Source organism: Amphiprion ocellaris, chromosome 21 (genome assembly GCF_022539595.1).
Source record: "Amphiprion ocellaris isolate individual 3 ecotype Okinawa chromosome 21, ASM2253959v1, whole genome shotgun sequence".
Classification (NCBI taxonomy): Eukaryota; Metazoa; Chordata; class Actinopteri; family Pomacentridae; genus Amphiprion; species Amphiprion ocellaris.
In genome coordinates, this window is record NC_072786.1 from 5,851,499 (window position 1) to 5,874,742 (window position 23,244).

The 23,244-nt window shown below is 41.7% G+C and overlaps 1 protein-coding gene across 1 annotated transcript; it reads left to right on the forward strand.

Annotated features, from left to right (window-relative positions):
- Window positions 1–466: 466 nt before the first annotated feature.
- Window positions 467–23,187, forward strand: kdm7aa (lysine (K)-specific demethylase 7Aa). Its single transcript, XM_023271016.3, has 18 exons — window positions 467–621; window positions 7,539–7,624; window positions 8,103–8,220; window positions 9,154–9,314; window positions 12,119–12,260; window positions 12,745–12,931; window positions 13,340–13,502; window positions 15,221–15,308; window positions 15,428–15,534; window positions 15,719–15,810; window positions 15,998–16,084; window positions 16,801–17,046; window positions 17,233–17,360; window positions 17,813–17,967; window positions 18,070–18,164; window positions 18,716–18,885; window positions 18,983–19,332; window positions 20,504–23,187. The coding sequence occupies exons 1-18, from the start codon at window positions 524–526 to the stop codon at window positions 20,590–20,592; spliced, it is 2,562 nt and encodes an 853-aa protein (XP_023126784.2). The 5' UTR covers window positions 467–523; the 3' UTR covers window positions 20,593–23,187.
- The last annotated feature ends 57 nt before the right edge of the window (window positions 23,188–23,244 follow it).

Sequence of the window (23,244 nt, forward strand, 5' to 3'; positions counted from 1 at the left end):
CCCTCTCAACTTACATAATACAGACTGAAATGAATATTAAAAATATAACAATATAAAATATACAACTCATGCTTTGAGGTATAATAGGCTAAATGTTTTTGTTATTAAGTATATTTTATCATATCATTCCATTTTTTATTCCATTTAGTTAATTCTATTTGGAGGAATCATTGGTGTTTTGGGAATATTGTTAACTTGATATTAGTGCCAATAAAGCAAACTGAATTGTGAATATAGTCTACACATCCTGAGTTTGTGCTGAGTGAAAGTCTCCAGACTGTTAACTTGACAAAATGCTCAGAACCGTACCATTATGTAATTCCTTTGTTGGAAAAAGTTTGTATCTATTGTTGGTGTGCCTACACAACCAGATGGAAATGAATAATTTGGAAACTGACGTCAGAGGTGGGATTGCCTCGAATGGCGGCTCTCGGGTGCGCTCGGCTCTCACGTCGGGCATTTCCGGACGATGTGTTAAATCCCCGCCCGCTTCATTCCTGCGTTGTTTGGGGACAGTAGGAAGATGGCGGCGGCCCCGCTGTACTGTGTCTGCCGGCAGCCCTACGATGTGAGCCGGTTTATGATCGAGTGCGACATTTGTAAAGACTGGTTTCACGGCAGGTACGTGGGTTATAACGTCTTTAACACATGTTGTCCATTGGAAGCGACAAACACTGAGTGTTTATTGAGGAAAGGCGACGATTCTGTAAGCGGTGTAGACTGGTAGCTAAGTTAGCTTGCTAACGCTAGCGGTGGGCGACGGGGGTTTTAAACCGTCTATTGACACGACTTTACGAGCGAAAGTGAGATTTCGTTCTCTTAAAAATCGTCTTGAATTCAGTTAATTGCCTCGTAAATTGCTTTAAAACACACGACTTGTAACTGCTCTTTGTAATTATGTTGATAATAAACGGCATGGACTCAAATAGAGCCCCGTAGCAAGTAGTTTTTATGTAGCTACTAATATGCGGATTTGTGAGGGTAGTAGAGCTGTGTCAGTGATCAAAAGCTTGGCAGGGTCATCGTGACACACAGAGCCTGAATGCTTGTTCTTCCTTTAAGTCATTTAAGAGATACAGTTATTATTGGTTTTACCGTGAATTCGTGGATTAAGAGCCTGTTAAACCCGTCGTGGAGTATCAGTGTGTGAGTCCAAACTGGCTCACTAAGTCAGGTTATTCAAGGTAATGGCAACCGCAGCCAATATCGGAGTTGTACTTTAAACTTCGTTACATAAGCTTACATTTTTACACATCTCATCTTGTTTGGACACTATCTGCCTTTTCTTATTATAAATACCTAATAAGTTATTATTCTCTTTTCTGTTTAATACTCATTTGATGCTGTGTATGTAACTTGATTGGGATTTTTTGCATGCTGTTGTGTTTGGAGTACTTTACTTTTCTTGAAAGTGAATGGTGGAGAACAAGGAGCTTGTTATGGTTGGGCTTTTGATTGACAGCTTGAGAAATTTAAATCCCCCTTTCAGGCAGAGGAGGCACATGGCAGGGGACCCCTAGTGGTGGACAGGAGTACTATTTAAAGGCATCATGCAGGCACATGTCCCTGAATAGCTTCGGGGTTTTTTCTGTTTCCTCCTTTGCTAATGTCCTATCCTCATAAGTGATTGTCCTTTTTGTGATTCATGCTGTGTGTGGGCGGAGGATATCAAAATCTTAATGGGAATTTTATTGTTGTGTAATGCAATTCTTTGGTGTGTCTCTGCATGCATTGCGTCAAAAGGCAGATTTTAGTCATATATGTAGTAGTCCACCCCGGATATTGTGATGAACACAGTATGCTTTGGTTTGAGGTCAAGGCTTTCAGGGTGACTAAGCGACCTAGTTAATTGTACAAGCTATATTTTGAATTATACATTCAGGTTCAGCCACTGCGAGAGACAGTATAAAGTTTACTAAAGTTAATATTGGCATACAGGGGGCTGTAAAGTCAGATTTTTTTTTCATGCAGACCATTACTGTCAAATTCTACGTTTTGTGTCAGGCACAGGTATCTAGCAACTCCTGCCTTTGTGCCGCAATCTTTCTTTTCGTCTGTGTGGCACCAAATCCACAGGCTGTCCTAGACAAATCTTGCACATGTCCTGTTCTTCGGTCCTTCTAATCAGCCTGTGTGGGCGCATCTCCACGGCAACTGTTTATGAATACAATAATCTGTTTTTGCTCGTGTTGAAATGACGGAAGCCATTGCGTAACCACATTAAGCGTGCTGCCAAAAAACTTGGCAGCCAGAATTTGTGGCGTACCAGAGCCAAAAAAGACTAGCTGTGTGTCATGTGCCAGCAAGAAAAGGAACAAATGTTGGAGCTTCCCCCATTGATGACTAATACACAGATACACACACACACACACACACACCAGAGCTCCAAAAGCCGCCACATCTCCAGCCTCTTTCCCACGAGGCTGGCCAGAAGGAAAGGGATATTCTCTGGCTGTGGATGATGGCACGCCGATGGAGTGGAAAGGAGAGGAGCTCAGCTTCCTGGTGCCTGTTTGTCAGTGTGCTAGCTGAGTTTGTGTTTGTGTGGGGGACTTTTGTCTTCCTGCCTCAGTTTCTAGAGAGTGTCCTGTTTTCCATCACCTGTATCTCGAGTCTGAGTACACAGTGGAGCCCAGGACTTTAATGGGATGAGGACTGAAGCAATCAGAACTCTGTGTGGTTTGTCAGCATCACATTAGTGAAAAGAGGGTTACGAAGAACGAGAAAAGTGTGTATCTGTCTTGATAAGAACCTTTTATTTGTGCAAACCTACCTCTCTGCTATAGTCTTTTATTACATTACCAACTTTATGAAGACAAATTCTGTTTCTTTCAGGGCCTGACTTTTTTTTTTTTTTTAAATGAATCCTACAATTGTCTCATTGGAAAGTTTTCTTAAAGGCCTGAATGAAAAAATGTGAGGCTTCAGAAAAGTGAGGAAAAATACAAGTAAGTGTTTGTAGAAGAACCGTTTTTGGGTGTCTGCTATCCTGTTACTCACCTCCTGACCCCTCTGGTTTATTTTGCTGCCCCTTTGGGGATGTACTGGCTCTCAGGTTCAGTAGCATTGCCCTGAAGGACTCCAGATTGCAGTAAAACCCACTATTAGACTCAGTGGTTTAGATTACAAATGTTAGTTTGAGCTCTGCTATTTACCGTTTAGAACCTCAAGGCATGCTTCTGTAAATGCGTTGTTTCCACAGTTTCTTAAAGGCCAATTGACATTAGTTCTGTGGATGTTAAAATGCTGGAAACCTTTAGTAGGTCAAGTCAGATCACAGTGTAGTTGTCAGGCACTCCAGAAAGCCCATTGTCTGATTGAGGTATGGACAGTGGGGGTGACGATAGACCAGTGGTGCTTGATGGGACAGAGGGAATGATTGATGGGAGCTCCGGCGAGCCAAGTTCAATGCACGATCAGTCAATGTCGCACAGAGTGTGAGCACACTAAAGAGAGATGGATAGCCTCTACAGAGTGCCTTTTTAGTGTTTACGCTCAGTGGATGGATGGATGAGAGGAAGGAATTGGTCTTTTTTCAACACTATTGTCCATGATGGCAATGTTTCAGATCATCTGTTTAGATGTCTGATAAGTTAACTGGCCAAAGTAAAGAGAGGCATTACAGATATTGTTAAAGCTATGTTTACATTTATTAGCAGGACTGTCTCTTGGGGGCAGGGAAACTGCGTTATTTTTAGCTTGATCAATGCTGATTAGGGGTCAACAACCTTGCATATTGATTGGCAGTCAGTTTGAATTACAATATTTAAAATATAGCTCTTCCATACAGATCAAAGTTGGCTTACACATATCACTCAGCGTCATGTCGTGGTAGCCTGTTAACTACGGCTACAATATAAAATTGGCAGCTCAGAATTGCTGCCACTCAGATGATATGAAATTTCCAGTCTGCTTTGGTAGTTGTATTATGTTCAGAACAATATTCTCTTTGTAATCCATGATTTGCTACGAATTGCTTATTGACAAGACATAGAAAGAGGATTGTGTGCACAAGCCGGTCGGTGAGTTCAAACTGAATTTGTTTTCTCATGTTTTTTGGCCACAGACAGTACCAGGCTGATGACTTTGTCGGTTTTACAGGGAGCACTGGGGGACAACCATGTTGAAGACGTGTGAAAGCAGAGCCCCAGTGCTAGGAGCCTTAGGCAGCTCAACCTGCACCAAAAACAATTAAGTTGTTAAAACTCACCGGGGCTCCCTGACGCCCCATAAACAACAAAGTGATCCTCTTTTGTTGTTTACCAGCTGACTACAGAGAGGCCTACTGTCTCCTTCAAGCTGTAACCACTGCAGGGATGTTATGTTGCTTTTGTGGCTAGCTAGCTGAAATGATTTGACCAGTAAGACCAAAATGACAGATTCTTATCCATCTGTCAGGCCTCAGTGTCTCTCGCTGCTGTCCAAGTCGAGCACTGTTTATGTAAGCATTGGCTGAGTGCATCAGGAAAAAGGCCGGAGGAGTCAGGTGCTCCTCTGGGGTAGATAAAGATAGCCAGGTGTGTTTAACTGCCCTCATCTCCTCTCTGTCTCTATCTCTAACACCCATCCATTAGGGATCTGCCAGTTCCCTAATGTAGGCGTGTTGCCGCCCCATGCAGAGCAGTTATTTAGAGCTTAAAATAATGGTGATGCCCGCCTCCAGCCTTTGTGTTTCTGCACTGATCACTGGGGACAATGAACCCCTCATAGTGCATGGACTAATGAATAAGCCCTCTCAGTCACACAGGAAGGAGGCCCTTGATGAGAGGAAGTAGAGGGAGAGGGGCTGTTGATGGCAAGGGTTTAGCCAAGTACACACATCTCCTCTCATTCAGGAAGGGATGTTTAGTTTGGTAATCTGCCGCAATGCCGTCAGAGAGCAACTCTGTTGTCTGAATAAGTCGAGGTTTTTGTTTTGTATCTATATGGGACACACCGGCTGTTCTCTTTTTGGCTTTCTATTGTCCTCTTACATACGATAACACTATCTCATTAAGTATTAAGATGACGTATGTTCATTTTTCTTCAATCTGATCCTCGTACTGATTGCTTTCTGAGCACAAGAGGGTTACATTAGTTCAGGAGCTGTTTGCACATTCACCAGCCACACGGTGATGCAATACATCATCAAGCCTGAGCAAGGCAGGAAATACTTGGCTGTCTTTCTCTTTCGGCTGAGTTTCCTCCCCTTTTTACATTCTGCGTCTCAAGTCCACATACTTTCACAAGCTTGGGTGCCTTGTTAAGTAATGATCATTACAGGTGACACATAAGCTGACTCAGGCTGGCCTGTGTGGCACAGTGCCCTTATTTCCTGCTGTGGCATTACATAAAGGAAAGTACCAAATGAGATGAGGACAAGAGGGTCACCTCGGCTGAGCACACGTCGGTCTCACACATCTCAACGAACCTGGCGGCATAGAGCTGTGACTCATGCTTTCCCCCAGCGAACAGCCACATGTTTGAACAAAGATTCCTGATACATGAGCGAGGTCGAGTAATACAGCCAAGTACTGTACAGTGTTATTGTTGGTCATCCGCTTGCTCACGTGCAGGAGCAGGAGTGCTTTTTTATTTTTTTTTAAGCATTTTCGTTTTTTGTATGGCTCTTGAAGGGAAAAAAGTAACATGCAAAACATATGTCTGACATAGCAAAACAAATATACCATCAGTTACTGATTACAGCTGCTAATGTATTTGTTTAGTGACTCCCTTAGGTCATTGTGGCAACTAGATGCGTGTTATGGCCCTTAAGCCAAAATCTTGACAATTTAATGCTGGTCTGCGTTGCAGATTGCACCCTTTTCAACAAAGTAAATGTTTGCTGTGCAACCAGTAACAGCATTCGGTTGTATGTGGTAAACCAGTGAGAGGGAGCTACTGTTGATGGTGCACCGGGGTGATTGGGGCCAGCATTCACACAAGCTCACCACTTCCTGATGAGTTAATGGCCCTCTGCTTTATTTCCTTTACAGTTTCCTGCAATTCCTTGTAGATCAAAGCTGATAGCAGGCTGCGGTCAGCTACATCTCTCCTGCAGGCTTTAACCTTTAAAAGCAGAGGTTATATCAGCAACAAATCTCTTTACACCCCTCTTCACTTTGCTGTTGCAAGCCGCTCACAGGAAGCCAATCACAACAGCCTGAGGGATGAAGCTGGTGTTTTGGAAATGGAAAATGCCAAGTTTTAAATCACTGTGCTTACAGTTTGGATTTTTTGTGTAATTATTGAGCTGGCTCCTGAAATATTAAAGGGACACAGTAGCTAGGGCTAGAAATTTTTACTCCTCCAATTTATTTGACTCTCCGTTTTCATTTGGCTTTAGACCAAAAGGTGTCAACAGAGTTCTGGTGGTGTTTGACTTTGCAGCTGAATTCATGACATTAATGTCAGTAGATGCTTAATAGATGCAACATTAAAAATTTTTACCTCGAGATAAATACTTGGTGCTACTAAACCATAGCAGGAGAGCACAAATAGTGGAAATGGTGACCGAAATATGACATTCCCTCTAGTTTCATCCAGCTGTTTTTGTAGAGCTGAATGGAGATTATTGTAATGATCATGAAAAAGGATCCCAGTCCGCTCAAATAATTGCAATCGGCCGATTATGTAATAATTGTGACAGGCCTATTAGTGGCATGTTTCTTAATTTAGAACAAGTCAAGGAAGTGAAATAATTGCATTGGCCTCAAATGTGCAAGACGTCAGAATAGTTCAGGCAGCCTGGTGAGTTGGTAAAAATTTTTTTGTGTTATTACTCTAGACATGTTGCCCACAATCCAAACTGAGTTGCTGCTAAGCTCATGCTGCTCTGGAATGATGCTCTGGTATGCAACAAAGGAATGCATGTGTGCTGCTGCCTGTGGTTTGACTGCTGCAGGACAGTCAGGGGTAGTGGTATGAGGGACACTGATCCATCAATTGTATTGCTGTTAATATAATATATTTTACTTTGACGTAACTGCATGACTACAGTCTACATTGCATAAGATTGTGGCATAAGCGTAAAAACAAAGCCATGCTAGTCTGTAAATTATTATTGCTCAGAGGTTTTGAATGTGTTCTTGCAGCTCTCCTGAAAATGATTGAATCTGCTGTTGTGCAGTTGTAGATCATTTGTTGAAGAAATAGAAAAGGGCAAAGGTCATTTTCCAGATCTAAACTGTACATTGCTTTCTCTCAATATGTTTATCTGAGACCTGTAACCTTTGACATCTCCTCTGGTAACATAGTGCTTGACAGTATTTCGATTGTGAACTCTGTTACCTTTTCCAGACCAAATAAAAAACACAGTAGTACTTTCACGTTATCATGTTTTGAATCAGGATTTATGTTAATGATGTGCAGTGCAATGATTTAAATCTGTTTGATCCTAGAAATCTGCAGCTATTGCGATAATTGGTAAATTTTTGAAGTCATTATACAGCAAAGACGGTAAACACGGGTTCCAACTCCTCTGGTTGTCTTTCTTTATGATTGGAAGCAGCCTCTCTGTCTTTTTTGTTTCTAACTCTGTAACTCTTGTCCCTCGCCAGCTGTGTACAGGTAGAAGAGCATCATGCTGTGGATATCGATGTTTACCACTGTCCCAACTGTGATGCCGTACATGGACCCTCCCTGAGTGAGTGATGTGCTCTCCTGAGTAGCATTTCTTTTGCTTCTTTCTCTGTTTGCCTCCTTTCCTCAGGTCTGAAACATATCTCAATTATCAGACACTGTTGTCTGATTCTTTTCCTTAAATTGTCTCATCCACCCATGTCTCTGTATGTTGGACTGGTCCCAGGGGAGAACGCCACTGTCTGCAGTGATAGTCAAGTCCGATTTTTTTTTTTAAAGGGGAGAATTAACCTCAGAGCGCCCTGAGGGCAGACATTAACAGGCTAATTGAATGGTGTTGTAAACCCTCCACTTTGATTGGACAAACCCTTCAATCTCCATCTCTTTGCATGGGGGTTGAACGGTGAATTAATGTCCTTACAAAAAGTGATTGTGATCTGCATAATTTACCATTTTGTTGGGAGAATTTGCTTCCAGAGGGCAATGACGTTATGAAATTAGAACTGTCAAACTCAAATGCCTCTTCTTTTTTTTTATTACAGTGAAAAAACGCAACAACTGGCACAGGCATGACTACACAGAACCAGACGATGGGTCGAAGCCGGTGCAAGCTGGCACCTCAGTGTTTGTCAAGGAGCTCCAGACTAGGACCTTCCCCAGGTAGATATCCATACATATACCTGACAATTCCCTCACCTATAAACCCAACTTTCCAAGTAAATATTTTTTTCAGTTATGCTAATAAAGTGTTAGTTTTATGATTTCAGAAAACTCATACTATTCAAACAAAGCAGGATTTTAAAACCTAGTGGATCATTTGAAAAACAGGGGTCCTGAAAAAGCTGCATCTTACAAAGGTTTGGATGGTTCATTGAAATCACACTAAAATATTTTCTCACTTGCCTCGTTATTTCCTGCCAGGCAAATAGCTTTGTGTTACTTTCACAAGCTTAGAAATGGCTGTCTCTGGAACGTGACTCTCCCGACCAATATTTAATAGGGACCGTTTGTTCAGAAGAAAGTAGTTCCACTGAAAAATTGTATTGTTTTGTATTATGCCGTGTGACAGAACTACTGATTCTGGAGAAACCATGTGGCTTTTGAATATTTTTATCCATGCAAACAGTGTGGCTCCAAGGATGGCAATGGGTCCAGATTACATTTCAACTGTGTATTGGATTGTCATCACATTTTATGCAGGCATCAATGATAAGTGAAGTTAAAAAGTACCGACTGACTCCCCTGACTTAACCTCTAGTGCAGACATGAGGTTCCCGTCAGGATTAAATGGATGAAATGCGATAACTTGGATGATCCTCTTAGTGTTCGCAACCTCACAGAGCTGCTGAGCTCTTGTTTAAAGTCATTTTTAAAATACTGGTACCCCCACAAACAAATTACATAAATGAATAAAGAAAACCTGAACTGTCTGCATGTCAGAACACCACTATGAGAAAATGTTTTGTGAAAGACTGAGCCAATCCATTGAAAATCATGTTGTGAAACATTTCAGAGCACATGACTCCTTTGCAAATACATCCATGAAATGCCAGTTGATTGGGTTTACTGAACTTGTTGTGATGTGGTTTTCAGTGGCGAGGAGATTCTGATCCGGATGAAGGGTGAGCAGGTGACAACCAGGTACTTGGAGAGACATGGCTTCAACTACCCCATAGTGGTCACTGAGATGGAGGGCCTGGGCCTGAAACTACCCCCACCTACTTTCTCCGTCAAAGATGTGGAGCAGTATGTGGGTAAGGATACATCATAATAAACAGTCTTTATTCAGCAGTGTATAACAGTTGCCATCAGCTGTATCAAATTTACAACAACACATTAGTTTTCATCCTTTGGGAAGGATGTCAACCCTGCGATTGGAGTATACCGTGGCTGTAGTTTGCTTAAAAGCTAATGAAACAACCCAACGGCAGCCAGCTAAGTGGCCATTGCTGAGCAGGCGCCATCTGTGTGTCAATATGAACAGGTTTCCAGGTTCATGGGGTTTTAACCCACTTATCAGGCATCATGCGATGGCTGAATGAGTTCTAAATGAGTGATGGCTAAGCTTTCACTGCCCTCTCTATGACCACTATGCTTCCTTACTGAAGCAGCCTGCCACTTCCCAGCTCCTGTTACAAGCCCATTACCAAGCCCACCGGTGTTTTTATCATTAAGTTCAGATTACAGACTCCCTCTCTCACTTTATCTCTCTCTCCCATGCCTTATTGAGCATTAAGCCAAGGCACAGGTGTTGTGACCAGGGACTGAGTGTCGAGTTGCATTTCTTACAGTTTGAAGACAATGGGACAACTGGAGTAAACGCTGATGTCTTATGAGGCTCAGCAGGGTCTCTAAACAGTTGTGAAGCCAACTTGGTGTGTGGTCAAAGATTGGTCCCAGTGTTGGAGTGTTAATGAATGCTTAGTGAAGCATGGAGGGTCTGTCAGTGCAGCTTTGTTTTAGCGTAAATTTTTTGTTTTCTGTCCTGCTACCAAGGTATATAGTGACATGGCTGTCATGCTAGTATCTGTGTATTCATGTGTTCTCATAAATATACAACAAATCAAGACAAGAAATGCCTTAGCTTGCATTAAATGTACATGAATTGGACTATCAATGGGTTGATTGAGTCTGAAGAACAAAGTACAGTCACAAAAACTATATAAAACACATTAAATCAAGCATTTTTCACTGCTAAGTATGAAATAAGTAAATGTTGAAATGTTTTTAATGCACTTCCAGGTAAAATAAAGGTAAGATTAAAACATTTAACTCACTTTTCAACATCTTATAATGTCTAGTCTTGCTTTAATGAGGTATGTCCAAATTTGAAAAGCTGACATAATTTACCCCCTTTGTGACATCTGCACTACCTGTGTACATTTCTTACTCAGTCACATTCATAATTATTTATGCAAACATTTGCAGGAGCTTTTTTACCTGCATTTCAGGAATCAGTTTATTTTGAAAGGTATTTTTGTGATTCCCCAGATGTCTACTTTTTGCTCAGAATGATAAAATGCTTGCAAAACCAACCTTTAAAATCAACATTTGCACAGTTAGACTGCCAGTGACTTAACCTATGTTGAATAAACTTTGGCTGTTGAAATACTGGACATAAAGTTTGGTTTTGCCCTGGAGAGATAGCAGACCTCTGTGAGACTGTGAAGATAACTTTTGAAAGAAATAGTGCTTGGACTTGTCGCTGAAGTTTACATACGGAAAGCTGTGTGACCAAATTGTGGAGTAAGACAGACCTCGGAGTGCAGTGGTCACAGACAGGGTTATGTTATATCACACTGTACAGCCAAGGTATTCCAAAAGTAAATTATTGCCTTTATCCATTCCTGTGTTTAACAGTAAGAATAATCCATCCTGCACTGCTCTGTTTGGAGTAAAAAATCTGGTTTATCTGCACAGAACACTCATAAAATAAATAATTTTAAAACATCTAGCTTCATAAATTGATGATTAATGAGGAAAACATTTTCTTAACTGATTTAACACAGTGAGAGAAGAGTTCCGGGTTCAAGCGTGTTGACAAAGACATATTTCCAACAATTAGCTTAATTAATGAGCTCTTTAACATTATTGGGTGTTGTAATATATCATTCAGGATATGGTAGGTAGCTCAGCGCCTCTTGAGCTGGTTTAGGGCTGTAGATTGTGGACATTTGTCCAGTTTTTTTTCCTTCCTGTCGGGTTTGTGAAGCTGGTGTTTGAGCTTTGCGTTGTGGGATTTGCAGGCAGCTTGGTCTCTCACTGTGTGACTGACTGCCTTTACTCCAGCTGTTCTCTGTCATCAGATGCTGGCCAGCTGGGCCTTCAGAGGTGTCTGTGAGTGCAAGTGCATGTTTCTCTCTGTGTGTGTGTGTGTGTGTGTGTGTGCGTGCGTGCGTGCGTGCGTGCGTGCGTGCGTGCGTGCGTGCATGTGAGGGAGAGAACATGCAAAGGGATAATAAAAAAGGTGTGTGGGAGGGGTGTGGGGAAAATACAACAACCAGCTGTCTTGCTGCACACGCTGCACCGACTTCCGGCCCCATGTGTCACCCGAGTGTGATTTGTAGTGTCCCAACTGTTAGCTGTTTTCTGCGGGTCTCTGCTTCGACTCCTTTTTTCTCTCCCGCTTTAGCATCTGTTTTCCGTCTCGTATGCGTAAACACACACATGCAGCATTTGTGCTCTCTCCCTCTCACATCTATACACATATTTCAATGTGTGCTCGAGGTCTCCCACGCACACATAGGCATTAGACGCAGCAACCCTCTCACCTCCACCCACTCCCACTCCTCAGGGGACTGGTGGTCTGGACAGATTGACAGATTGTCTCGCTTGTATCCCCTACAACCCCTCCCCACGCCGCCATATCGATGCCAGTTTCCCTCAGGGCTTGATCTCTAAAAGCAAATGGAGATGCCAGCAGGCTGCTGACCCCCGTGAACCCCTCGCCCACTCTGCAGCCAATTAAAAAGTTTAATATTTCTCATTCAAGAGTACATGACTGAAGAAGTCCTCATCTTATGTTGCACAAACTAAAGAATGTTTTATTCCCATCTAGGTGGTGACAAAGTTATCGATGTGATAGACGTGGCGCGACAGGCGGACAGCAAGATGAAGCTCAGTGAGTTTATCAAGTATTTCACAAAGCCCCATCGACCCAAGGTCCTCAACCTCATCAGCCTGGAGTTCTCTGACACCAAGTAAGCTATGCTGCTGTTTTTCATTCTGTTGGCTGAAGGAAGAGCTCAGCAAACCCAGATCTATAAAGCTAGAAGAAATATCACATGGCAAAGTTAATCAGACTTGAACTTTGTCAGCTTTTTTAAAACTTTTGCATCAAGTAGACCATAAGTTACTTTCTTTACTCTTTCAAAGGCCAACTGTATAATATTAATGCCAGCTAAATTCTTGTCCCTGTGCATTTAAAATTTCGTTAAAATGCAGGCGGAGTTACATTCATATTTAAAAAGTCAATTTCTAATGAGTGGAGAAAATACGAGGGAAATTGGACTGTAGTCATTACATTTTGATCTTCAAAACTGACATTCACATCAACATAACATGTCTGGAACTTTTAGGTGGTTTTAAAATGTACACTCCACTAACATCACTGTCAGTATTAACTGTAATATAGCCTCTTGACATTTCTATGGCTTTGTTTCTTGCCCGACTAACAACCTCCAGGATGTCAGAGTTGGTGGAGGTTCCTGACGTAGCTCAGAAGATGTCCTGGGTAGAGAACTACTGGCCAGATGACTCCTTCTTTCCCAAGCCCTTTGTCCAGAAGTACTGCCTTATGGGGGTCAAGGACAGCTACACAGATTTCCACATAGACTTCGGAGGCACCTCTGTCTGGTATCATGTTCTCTGGGTAAGTGTGTGCATTAAAAACAGCTAAAACCAGGGAAGAGTCTCATAAGAGCTGATAACAACTGACCGTATTGTTTGTTGTTTAATATAAGACCATGCAATCTCCCATCGAGCTCAGTGGTTTTCAGTGTTTCTCTACACACTGAGGTATTTAGGGCAGGCTGCCGTGGCCGATTGGTTAGCACTTACTGAAAGGTCACCCTGCTTCTCACATCACATTTACTCATCAAGCAGCTCTCGGGGCAGCGCTGTGGTGCTCATCGTGATGATCTCACCCTCCCACTTCTATGAACTGTAGCTGACATTAATTTCAAATTGGCGGTAGGCTGTGTGGGTGTCAACATCATCACAGATGCCGCTCTGAAAGTGCAACAACTGTTACCTCAACGACTTTTCATCTGATTTACAGGGTGAGAAGATCTTCTACTTGATCAAGCCCACCCCTACCAACCTTGCACTATACGAGGCATGGAGCTCCTCGCCCAATCAGAGTGAAGTGTTCTTTGGGGAGAAAGTGGAAAAGTGCTACAAGTGTGTTGTACCCCAAGGAACCACCCTGCTCATCCCTACAGGTCTGTGGTTTCTCTGAGACATTTCATAAAGGACTGTTTATTCAGACTTTCAGTGTACTGTCACACCTGAAGTTAGATTCCTTGGATCCAGCCCAAGGGGAAAAAAAGATAGATTAGTCAGGTTTCTACTGCAGTAATTTGGAACAGACAGAACATGGTGTTCTTCTGTTGTAAACTGTATGTTCTCTGGTGTCACAGTGAGCTCACAAATAAATAGTTATTAGTATTACTAGACTGCAAATAGACTCATGAATCATGACAAACAGGTTGAGACAGGTCTAAAAAGAGGCGTGTTGCACAGCTGTATTATCATGGGTATTGTGGAATCACTCTGTCATGATTATTGGACTTAATGATCTAACTTGGAGTAGGATACAAGCATCACACCTGGGCTCATGCTTTTTCAGATCACATCTATTTTCCTTAGACTCACTTTTCACATGATATCACTGGTTGTTTGGTCAGCACACCAGATTGACAACTTTCACACCAACCCAAACAAACTACACTAACCAGAAAAACACACCCAGATGTCATCAGAACAAAACCAAACAGGTTAGGCAGGAAAGCGTTTTTTGAGTCTCGGATAGTCTCCAAGCACAATAAACTTCAGACGTACAGCTGTTTGTGTCACTGATGTTGTATCATTGTAGCTGGTTCCTGGCTAACTGTTTTGCACCAACTTTGCTGACCTGTTTGTTTTTTCACATGCATTGAAAATTTAAAATAATCATGCTTCCCATGGCTGCTGCCAGGAAAATACAGGCTTCTTGAAGGACCCTATCATTGCCAAGGGAAAATAACAGAGGGAATTTCTTCCTGAGCAACAACCCAAACAGCTCTTAATGGTCATAATTACAATGGAAAGTTGAAGAGAAACAGAACTCTAATGTAATGTGATGGAAGAAGCATTGATGGTATAGATAACAACTTTTGTCTGCATGTGAATTTGCAATTCCTTTAACTGTTAGTATTATTGTTGTTAATTAGAAGTTGTAAGAAGCTACAAAGATGTTTGTGTGTCACTAACTGCATATGACATGCTTCTGTTCACTGAAGTGAAACTAATGTGTCCAGTCATATGATTATTCATCCATCAGTCTCTGAATGGACTTTTTTTTAAGCCGATAGAGTTCCTTCGCTCTCCCCCCTGCATCCAGAGACACAAAGCTCAGCTCAGCCAGTCAACTGCTGGACGTTCTCAATCAGTCTTCTGGCCATGCTTTCTCAGCAGGCTGAAGCAGCATTGTGAAAGAGAGCTATTGGCAGAAAGGGTGTGGAGAGGTAGGAATTAAGTGGGGGTCAGAGAGCACAGTAGGTCAGTCAGCCAGTGCATTATCAGGCCTGTCTATCAGCCTTACACCAACCCCCCAGACCCTGCTTTCTCTCACTTTGGGTTCAATCAAGAGTGCTGTTTATCTGGGGTGAAACCCGTTATTTTAGTAGACAACCTTATCTCCTGCTCAGTCCGACTGTGGGAGGATAAGAAGTTTATTTTGGTACACACACGTGGGTCTTTTGTGCATGTTGAGGTGAGATTTTTCTACACCAAATATCTCACTAAATCAATATCTGCTCATATAGACTAGTATGGCTTAAAACTCCCTTCATCACGTTGCATAAGGTGTGAGTTGGCTGTCCTGCTGTAAGGATTTTACTATTGCAAGTCAGTCGTTGGACAAACTGAGAAACTTTCTGTGCTCTGGTGCCCTCTACAGGCTGGATCCATGCTGTTCTCACCTCTCAGGATTGCATGGCTTTTGGAGGGAACTTCCTTCACAACCTCAATATTGGCATGCAGCTCAGGTAAACTGCTTAGATAATACTTTGTCTCGATTATGATTATTAGAGTTTCTTATTTGCTCGTGTATTTTTTACCTTATCACTAACCAGTGTGGTGTTTCATGCATCTGTTTATCCTGTAGGTGTTATGAAATGGAGCGCCGTCTGAAAACCCCAGACCTCTTTAAGTTTCCATACTTTGAGGCCATCTGTTGGTATGTGGCCAAAAACCTCCTGGAAATGCTAAAAGGTGAGCATTTGATGCTAATAAATCCAAACCAAAGAGAGAATCCACAACATTAGATGCAAGATTAAAGGGAATTGTTTTACACATAAAGCTTTAAAAAAGGAAATCTAATAGAATAACACTGGTTAAGAGTTTATTTTCTGGTTTAAACCTTTCATGATGATTTTTATTCTTTTCATTTCCTCAGAGCTACGTGAGGATAACTGTCCATCACCAACCTACCTAGTGGAGGGAGTAAAGGCTTTAATCAGTGCACTGAAGACTTGGTTGAAAAGAGAGGTGAGACTGAGCCGGTCTGTACATCTGCTTCTGGTGTCTCCAGTCCACATGGTTACTGTTACACAGCAGCTGAGCTGCAGCAGGAGACGTCACCGTTTGTTCTTATCTCGTGGAAGCATGTCAGTGGCAAACAACAGACTTTCTGTTCACTTCTCTGGTTTGAATGTAGTCTGTTGTGGCTTTGCAGGTGACTGAGCCCACCAGTGAGGTACCAGACAATATCAGGCCGAACCATCTCATTAAGGAGCTGACCAAGGAAATCCGCTACCTGGAGGTAAAGAAGGACGAGTAGGACAGGAAATATTAGACCGTTAGACCTTTTAAACTTTATGCAGGTGTTGCTGTCAGCTGTAGGAAAAACCGAGGTCTTGCGAGTGTTTTAAATATTGTAAACTTCAACTTGTTTTAAGACATTCAATGTATGCAAGCCTATGGAAGATTTTTATTTATTTGTTTTTACCAAAGGTGACATTTATGTAGCTGTGTGTGTGTAAAAATCAAGGTCTTACTTGAATGTTTACATTTTTTACTTGCAATATTTGACCACTTTTCTCTCTATATTTAAAAGGAAATGTACATTATTGCCACAAATGAATATCAGCTTTATATCTTCTTTTTCATTCGACAACATTATCTGTACTTTTTCAAATTTATAGAAACAACAGGTTAAAAAAGCCAACATTTTTGCCACAGGTCATTTTTATCTTGCTGAGATAATATTGCGCTTTATTTGTTATGCTTTTAGCTTATTCTTGTTTTGTTTTGTTTGTTTGCCTGACCTTCCTTGCATAAACAGGACATCCATACTAACCTCTATTAGGCGTCTTTAAAATGTTTTTGTCAAAAAATAGCACAAGAAAAGATTGTTTGAATATATGTTTTTTGCAAATAATTAATGAACTTGCTGTTCAATTTCTGTCTTGAGTTCCAATTTACTACTGGCTTCAATCAACACTTGACGCCACGATGTGTTTTACATGTGCTCTATAGGAGGAACCAGTGAGTGGTAGCAAGCCAGTGAAATCTCAGGGATGTGGAATGCCATCTGGGACGAATGGCTGTCCGGCCACTCGCTCCACACTGGAGAGGCTGTGCCAGGCGCGGCGGGCGAGACGGGCCGCCAGGCGGTTAAGGGAGCAGCAGCGGCAGGCTCCGAAGTTGCCCTCCAACCTGGACATCTTGGAGCAGCACACCAAGGAGGTGCTGAAGAGGCTGGAGGTGGGACCGCTGGAGGAGGTGAGCTTCAAACAAGTATATGTTTAAATTTAGATGAACTTTGTGTTGTGTTTGTGTCTGGTCAGAGTTTACTGACTCAATATCAGCAAGAGGTGCGGCTTCAGACTTTTTTTCCTCTGAAACAAAGCAATGTGGGAAATGCTCCCGATGGATGTGGACATTCTGACTCTGATCTCGTACCACCAGGATCCTGCATTTTGTGCCAAGGTTCATGGGAAACTCAACAAAGTGTCAACGGCATCAGCAGCTGCTGCTGCAGAGTCTTTAGAGGACAACCACCTACGGCTAATGCTGGTCAACGGCAGAATAATCAGGTGAGACAGTCAGCACTACATGTCCATCTATTTGCAGCAATGTACGGCAGAACAAACCAGTCAAACTAACTTGGGAAAATGTATTTTATTTACCTGCATAACGTCTACATATATGAATGAACTGGATTAAGGAAAACTTTTGATTTGAAATAATACCGAGGTACACTGGAATTGGATGTCTCACCTTTGAAGTAACAGATCATCAGAAACTACAGTGTAACTGAAAGTGAACATTATCAACTAAATTAATAAAATGGGCCATCATGAAGATAATTAAACATGAAGGAAATTCTTTAATATGAATAAACCCTCAGAAAATGTTAGGAGATGCAGTAATTTGGAGAATTTTGCAGTTTATTGTGTTTTTTTTCCTGTTTGACATTTAAGATTTTCTGAAGTGTACAATACGATGAAATACTCTCTTAACATGTGCTTTGTATTTGTGTGTGCAGAGACTTGAGGCGACCAGGCAGCAGTCCGGTAAAGACGGAGGGTGAACGGTCATCGGTTGGCCACAGCCCACCAAAGAGTTGTGTGGATGTGAAGTTGGAGAGGACACAGGACAGTCAAGAGCAGCACAGTACGGTTGAGAAACCCACACTCCTCAGTAAGTTCACACTGACTGTTATCGTTAAGCCCACATTTTAGCGGAGAAACGGCAGCAGGGTGTCGTTGTTCTCAGCTGATCATGTGCTCCTTTGTGTCTCAGGGGGTCTGGAGAGGGTGAAGACTGAACTCAGGGAAGAAGTCTCAGGACACTCCAGTGTGTCGGACATGGAGTCAGACAGCGACTCTCCCACAGAGGTAGATGATGTGCAGGATTTATACAATGCTTTGTGCCAGTGTAGAAAACTAGTCAAAATGGAGATGTCAAACAACAATAAATATCAGTTCAGTGATTTTCAGCTTTGAAAATGTTGTTTTAGGCTAAATATCTTCTTAACGGAGGGGTTTTACATTGATTATTCATTTTTTTCTTTCATTTATTTATATGTAGTGACTGTACAAATGTTACAAAATCACCCCCAAAAATATAAGAAGTAAAATATAATGCACTAAATAAGACGACTGTTTCATTGTTGCTCGTTGAAATCTTAAAACAAGCATACAGTACACAGATATAAAAATCTAAGCATAAAATTGCATGCCTGGCATAGTAACTGCTATGCATCCAGACACAGAATCAGCTGGAGAGTAATGGATTAAATGCGTCGCGTAGGACTGCAGAATTATAAATGCAGTTGGTGCCACGCTGTGCAGTAATGAAACACATTCCCTCCTTCTACGGAGCTATGTGCTGATTATTCACGCTGTGATTACTGATACATCCCTTTAAAACTGCTCTGTCAACGTAGCATAAAGCATCGTCATCGTCGTCATCGTGTTCTGACGAGGATTCAGAGAGTTCCCAAGAGGAGGAGGAGGATTCAGAGAGGGGCTCATCTCAGCAGACAGGCTCAGGACACACCATAGAGCTGGACCAGTCTGGCCAGAAACTCAGGCACAAACACAAACCACTCAAACGGTGAGAAAAGCACGCAAAGATGCATATTTTCAAATGTGTCTGATGTTTGTGTAAGTACTGAGGTAATAAGTGAACATGTCCTTCCTGTCACCTGCAGAGAACGTCCTACCTCACCCAGCACAGAAGAGGCCATTCAGGGGATGCTGTCTATGGCTGGTCTGCTGTGCACCTCCAAGCCGGAGAAGGTAGCCTCGCCCCAGGAGCCCTGGTGGTCCAGCCCCAGCCAGCGCTCGCCGCAGGAGCTGGCGCAGCACCAGCGTCGACTGCAGGTGGAGAAGAGCCCGATGGACAGTCAGGGCAACAGCAGCAGCGAGGCCTGGGACAATCAGGGGCTCCCCAGCCCAGAGACGGACTACCAGTACTGTGACCCCTCGTTGTCTCCGCCGCTACACCCTTCCAAGAGGCACGCCCCGAACCCCCCACCTATCAGCAATCAGGCCACAAAAGGTAAGAAAGTCTCTGCTCACTTAACCCTTGTGTTGTCCTGCAGGTCAAAATTGACCCGTTTAAATGTGGGGGGAAAAAAAATTCACAGTGAAACATCTGATGTCCACATTTTCAACATTTTTGGGAAATCTTTGAACATTTTTTGGTGGAAAAAAGAAATTTTAGAAATGTTTCTTCAGGACATTCACAAAAAAATCAACCGAAATCCAGCGAATTTCACTGGATTTTGGTTGATTTTTTTTGTGAATGTTCTTAAGAAATATCAGAAGTTTTACTGATGTATATGCAATCATTTTAGATATTTTTAGGATTTTTTTGGAAGATTTTTACTCATTTTTTGAAAATATTTACAAGTATTTTCTTGTCAAATTTGGGGATTTTTTTGCTGAATTTTTTTCAGACAAGGAAACAATATTTTTTGGAGCCTATAAATGAGGGCAACAAGACGGTTAATAAGTATAAATCACTGGAACGTAAACAGTAATTGCTGTGAGTTTTGGAAATGTAGTCACATAGATAATGTGGAATTCATGCACATATTGGGAGATCTTTTCCAAATAAGTTCTGACAAAGCAAACGTTTAACTCATGACTGTTCTGCTGTTTCTGCTTCTTTCATTGTTTTCCTCTTCAGATGATATTAAACATTAACAAAACCACCTGACATGAAAAATAATTATTTTGAAACACTGTGATAGATGCAGGAAAATGATTTTAGATGCAGGAAAGCTAAAAAAAAAACAACAAAATAAATACACTTGACAGTATGAGGCGTCTTGTGTGGAGCACTCAGACTTTTTTAATGAAAAATGTTTGCTTATTTATAGGTTCTGGATTATAATTAATTTTTAATTAGTTTTTTTTCTCATCAAGAAAAACTATTTGACCCAAATTAATATTAGTGCTCTTATCATAGCACTTATGTATGTCAAGTGTGTCTGGAGGGTATCTAGACATTACAAACTACATTAACATTTTTCCTCTGTTCCTTAATACGCAAAAGCATATTAGTTGTAGACCATATGATTAATTATTTTGAAGAAATTATTGACAAACTGCTCTCATAAAAAGTTAACATCAGTAGATGCGCTCGGTAAAACATTCACACATTTTATTCGCAAGTAACACTAACATGCGGTCTGATTTGTTTTGCTTTTTCTCCCCTCTTCCAGGCAAAAGGCCCAAAAAAGGAATGGCCACAGCCAAGCAGAGACTGGGGAAGATCTTGAAACTCAACAGACACAATCGCGTCTTTGTGTAACACTCCCAAACTTCCAAGGTAAAAGTGATGAGCTGGGGTGTAGAGGGAAGAAAAAAAAGAAGAAACATTTGTGTATTTGTTACCAGACACTTTCGTGCTGTAAAAATGGGGGTAAAAGGAAAAAAAACCAACAAAAAAACGAACACACTGCCTGGAGACGACCGTAACCGAACGAATCTTGACACGTACAACACGCTCACTGTGCATGCTTAGGAGACAGGGTATTGGATTTGAAATAAGCAAGCGCACGACTTCATTACAAGCACACTAAGAACAAAACAGGAAAAAAAAGGAGCTACGGGAAGCGGAGAAGACGAGCATGTCGCTGCAGGGAAAGGTGGACTGAAGCTCCTGCGGGCATTCGAATGGACAAAGGAGATGTAGGAGGTCTACCAAAACACACAACAAAAAAAATGCTTGCTTTGCCACGGAGATTGCGAGATATCTTCTGCTTCTGATGCCAAGATCCATCCGCATCACATTTTGCTACTATTTCCTCTCTCCGCTGAACGCGACCCCCCACTTTTACTCCCCCACAACCTTCACTTGATTCACTGCGAACTGCGACAAACTGAATGGGACGGAGGAGCAGGTGGAACTGAGATGTATCTCTAAACAGGGTCCGGTTTTTTTTTGTTCTTCCTGTGGCCCTGAGAGGAAAACGCGGTGCTAAAGAGGAGGCGGTGAACTAAAATTTCAAAATGGTGCTTCTTGTTTGTACTTTACTCCACTCATGCTTGTCCCCTGTCAGCCCTCACCTCCCTCCCTGACTCCCCCCAACCCACCTTTATCTCAATTCACACCAGCAATAATGACTTTGAGGAGAGAGTGAGAGGCAGCACTTCAGTGCATTCTTCTGTTTGCAGGATGAAATCTCAACAGATGCATTACGGACTCGCACAGTTCGGTGCAAAATCTCCTCTCAAATCTGCACTATGTTGTTTGATAGTTGGAGGGGAGTCGGTCTTCGCGAGCAATTTTGGCTAAAACGAAGTTGCTCAAAGTGCTGCCTCTCGGTGAATTTTGTTTTCAATAGGAATTATGAGTCGTTCACTCAAAACGACTCACATGATATCCTGCTTAATTTATTTCTTGTTTTATCTGTGATGTTATTTTTTTATGTGTTATTATTTTTATGGATTCTGAATGATGTATTTATTAATTGAAAGAGGTAATGATTTTATTATATTTTGACCCTAAAACCTCAGCTATTCTGAGAGTTTTTTTCCTTTATCCGGTGGGTTTCTCTTTTTTATCTTTAACACATACGTTTTGTAAATGTGGATGTTTTTAGAGTTCATGTGATCATCTGTTGAGTAGCAGTTTACCTACAGATCTTTAATTACCTTCTATTGTCACACATCTGTTCCCTCCCCAGTTGAATAGAGCCTGTGTTGATTCTCATCTGTTCTGGTTTCCTCTTCTTCCTGTAGCCAGAGGTGTTGGGCTATGTGCGAATAGAGACTAGGTTAGGTTAAGAAATGTCAACTTCCACATCTACACCTGAGCGTTCTCAACTAGTGCCACTTGTCATTTAGCAAAAAAAAGTATTCTGAGCCACTGTGGTCGATCCAAAGTAGTTGATGTATTCAGAAGTCAACGATTGAGGAACTTCAATGGGATGAGTGAGGTTTGTCCTTTTTTAAAAAAAACAAACTACCAGTGCTGATGTGAGATGTGTGTTTTGTTCGGGGTGCGCAGTTCTTCACTCTCAGGGAATGATGCCATGGACATAACCTTCGATTAACCACCAGCCACAGCATGGATGCAGACAGGATGTTCTCAGCACTCACTCAAGACTTTAAGAATCACCTCCTGCTTTGGAGATGCTGAGGTTTGTTTGTTTCTGTTTTTCATAGCTCAAAAAGGAATTATTTCATGGTTGTGGTTTTTCAAGTTGTAAGGATATGCTGTGCTTTAGCATTTACCAGTCAGTCATTGTATCTTTAGGCTACGTTTACAACTCCTGATAACATGGATTTGGTATTGTCCCTAATGCTTCCTAACACGTCCTGCTCAGTGTTACACAGAAAAACCCTTAAGTTGACTATAAGCTGTTTCACCTGTGTAAATAACACCAAGGCAAAGAATTGCCAAGTAGCTTTAAGACCACTCTTTGAACAGCGTGAGACTTTGAAAGCTTTGCTCAGGTTGACTTGTGCACATGATGCGCAAGTGACTGTGTGATCAATCACTCAGCCCTGATGAGGTGTTTAAAATAATCCTAACACAAAGAACCAAGCTACAAAATTAGTGTTAATCACATTGCCAGACTGATTTCCTCTTTTTTTTCTTACACTACACTTTAACCTTTGAACTCTTGGCATGTCAAGTCATTGAAAAACAGGAGCTGGCCTGCAGGCAGGGTTTGTTATAAGCTGTAGTATTCATCGTCCAGGTTCTGTCCCCTTTTGCTTTGAAATGCAGCTCTCTTGGCATTTGTGTTGTGTGTTGGTTCTTGCAATGGTTTTTTCCAGATTTAGATGGCTTATGATTTGAAATATACAAACACTGGCTAACTGTGACACTGTTAATGCGTTGCATTTTGTTTCTGCATTTCAAAAATTGCGTGTAAATAAAACTAATGAAATAATACATTGGTGTTCTATCAAGCTCAACTAATTTGCCCCAGTGATAGCTTCCTGTTCTTAA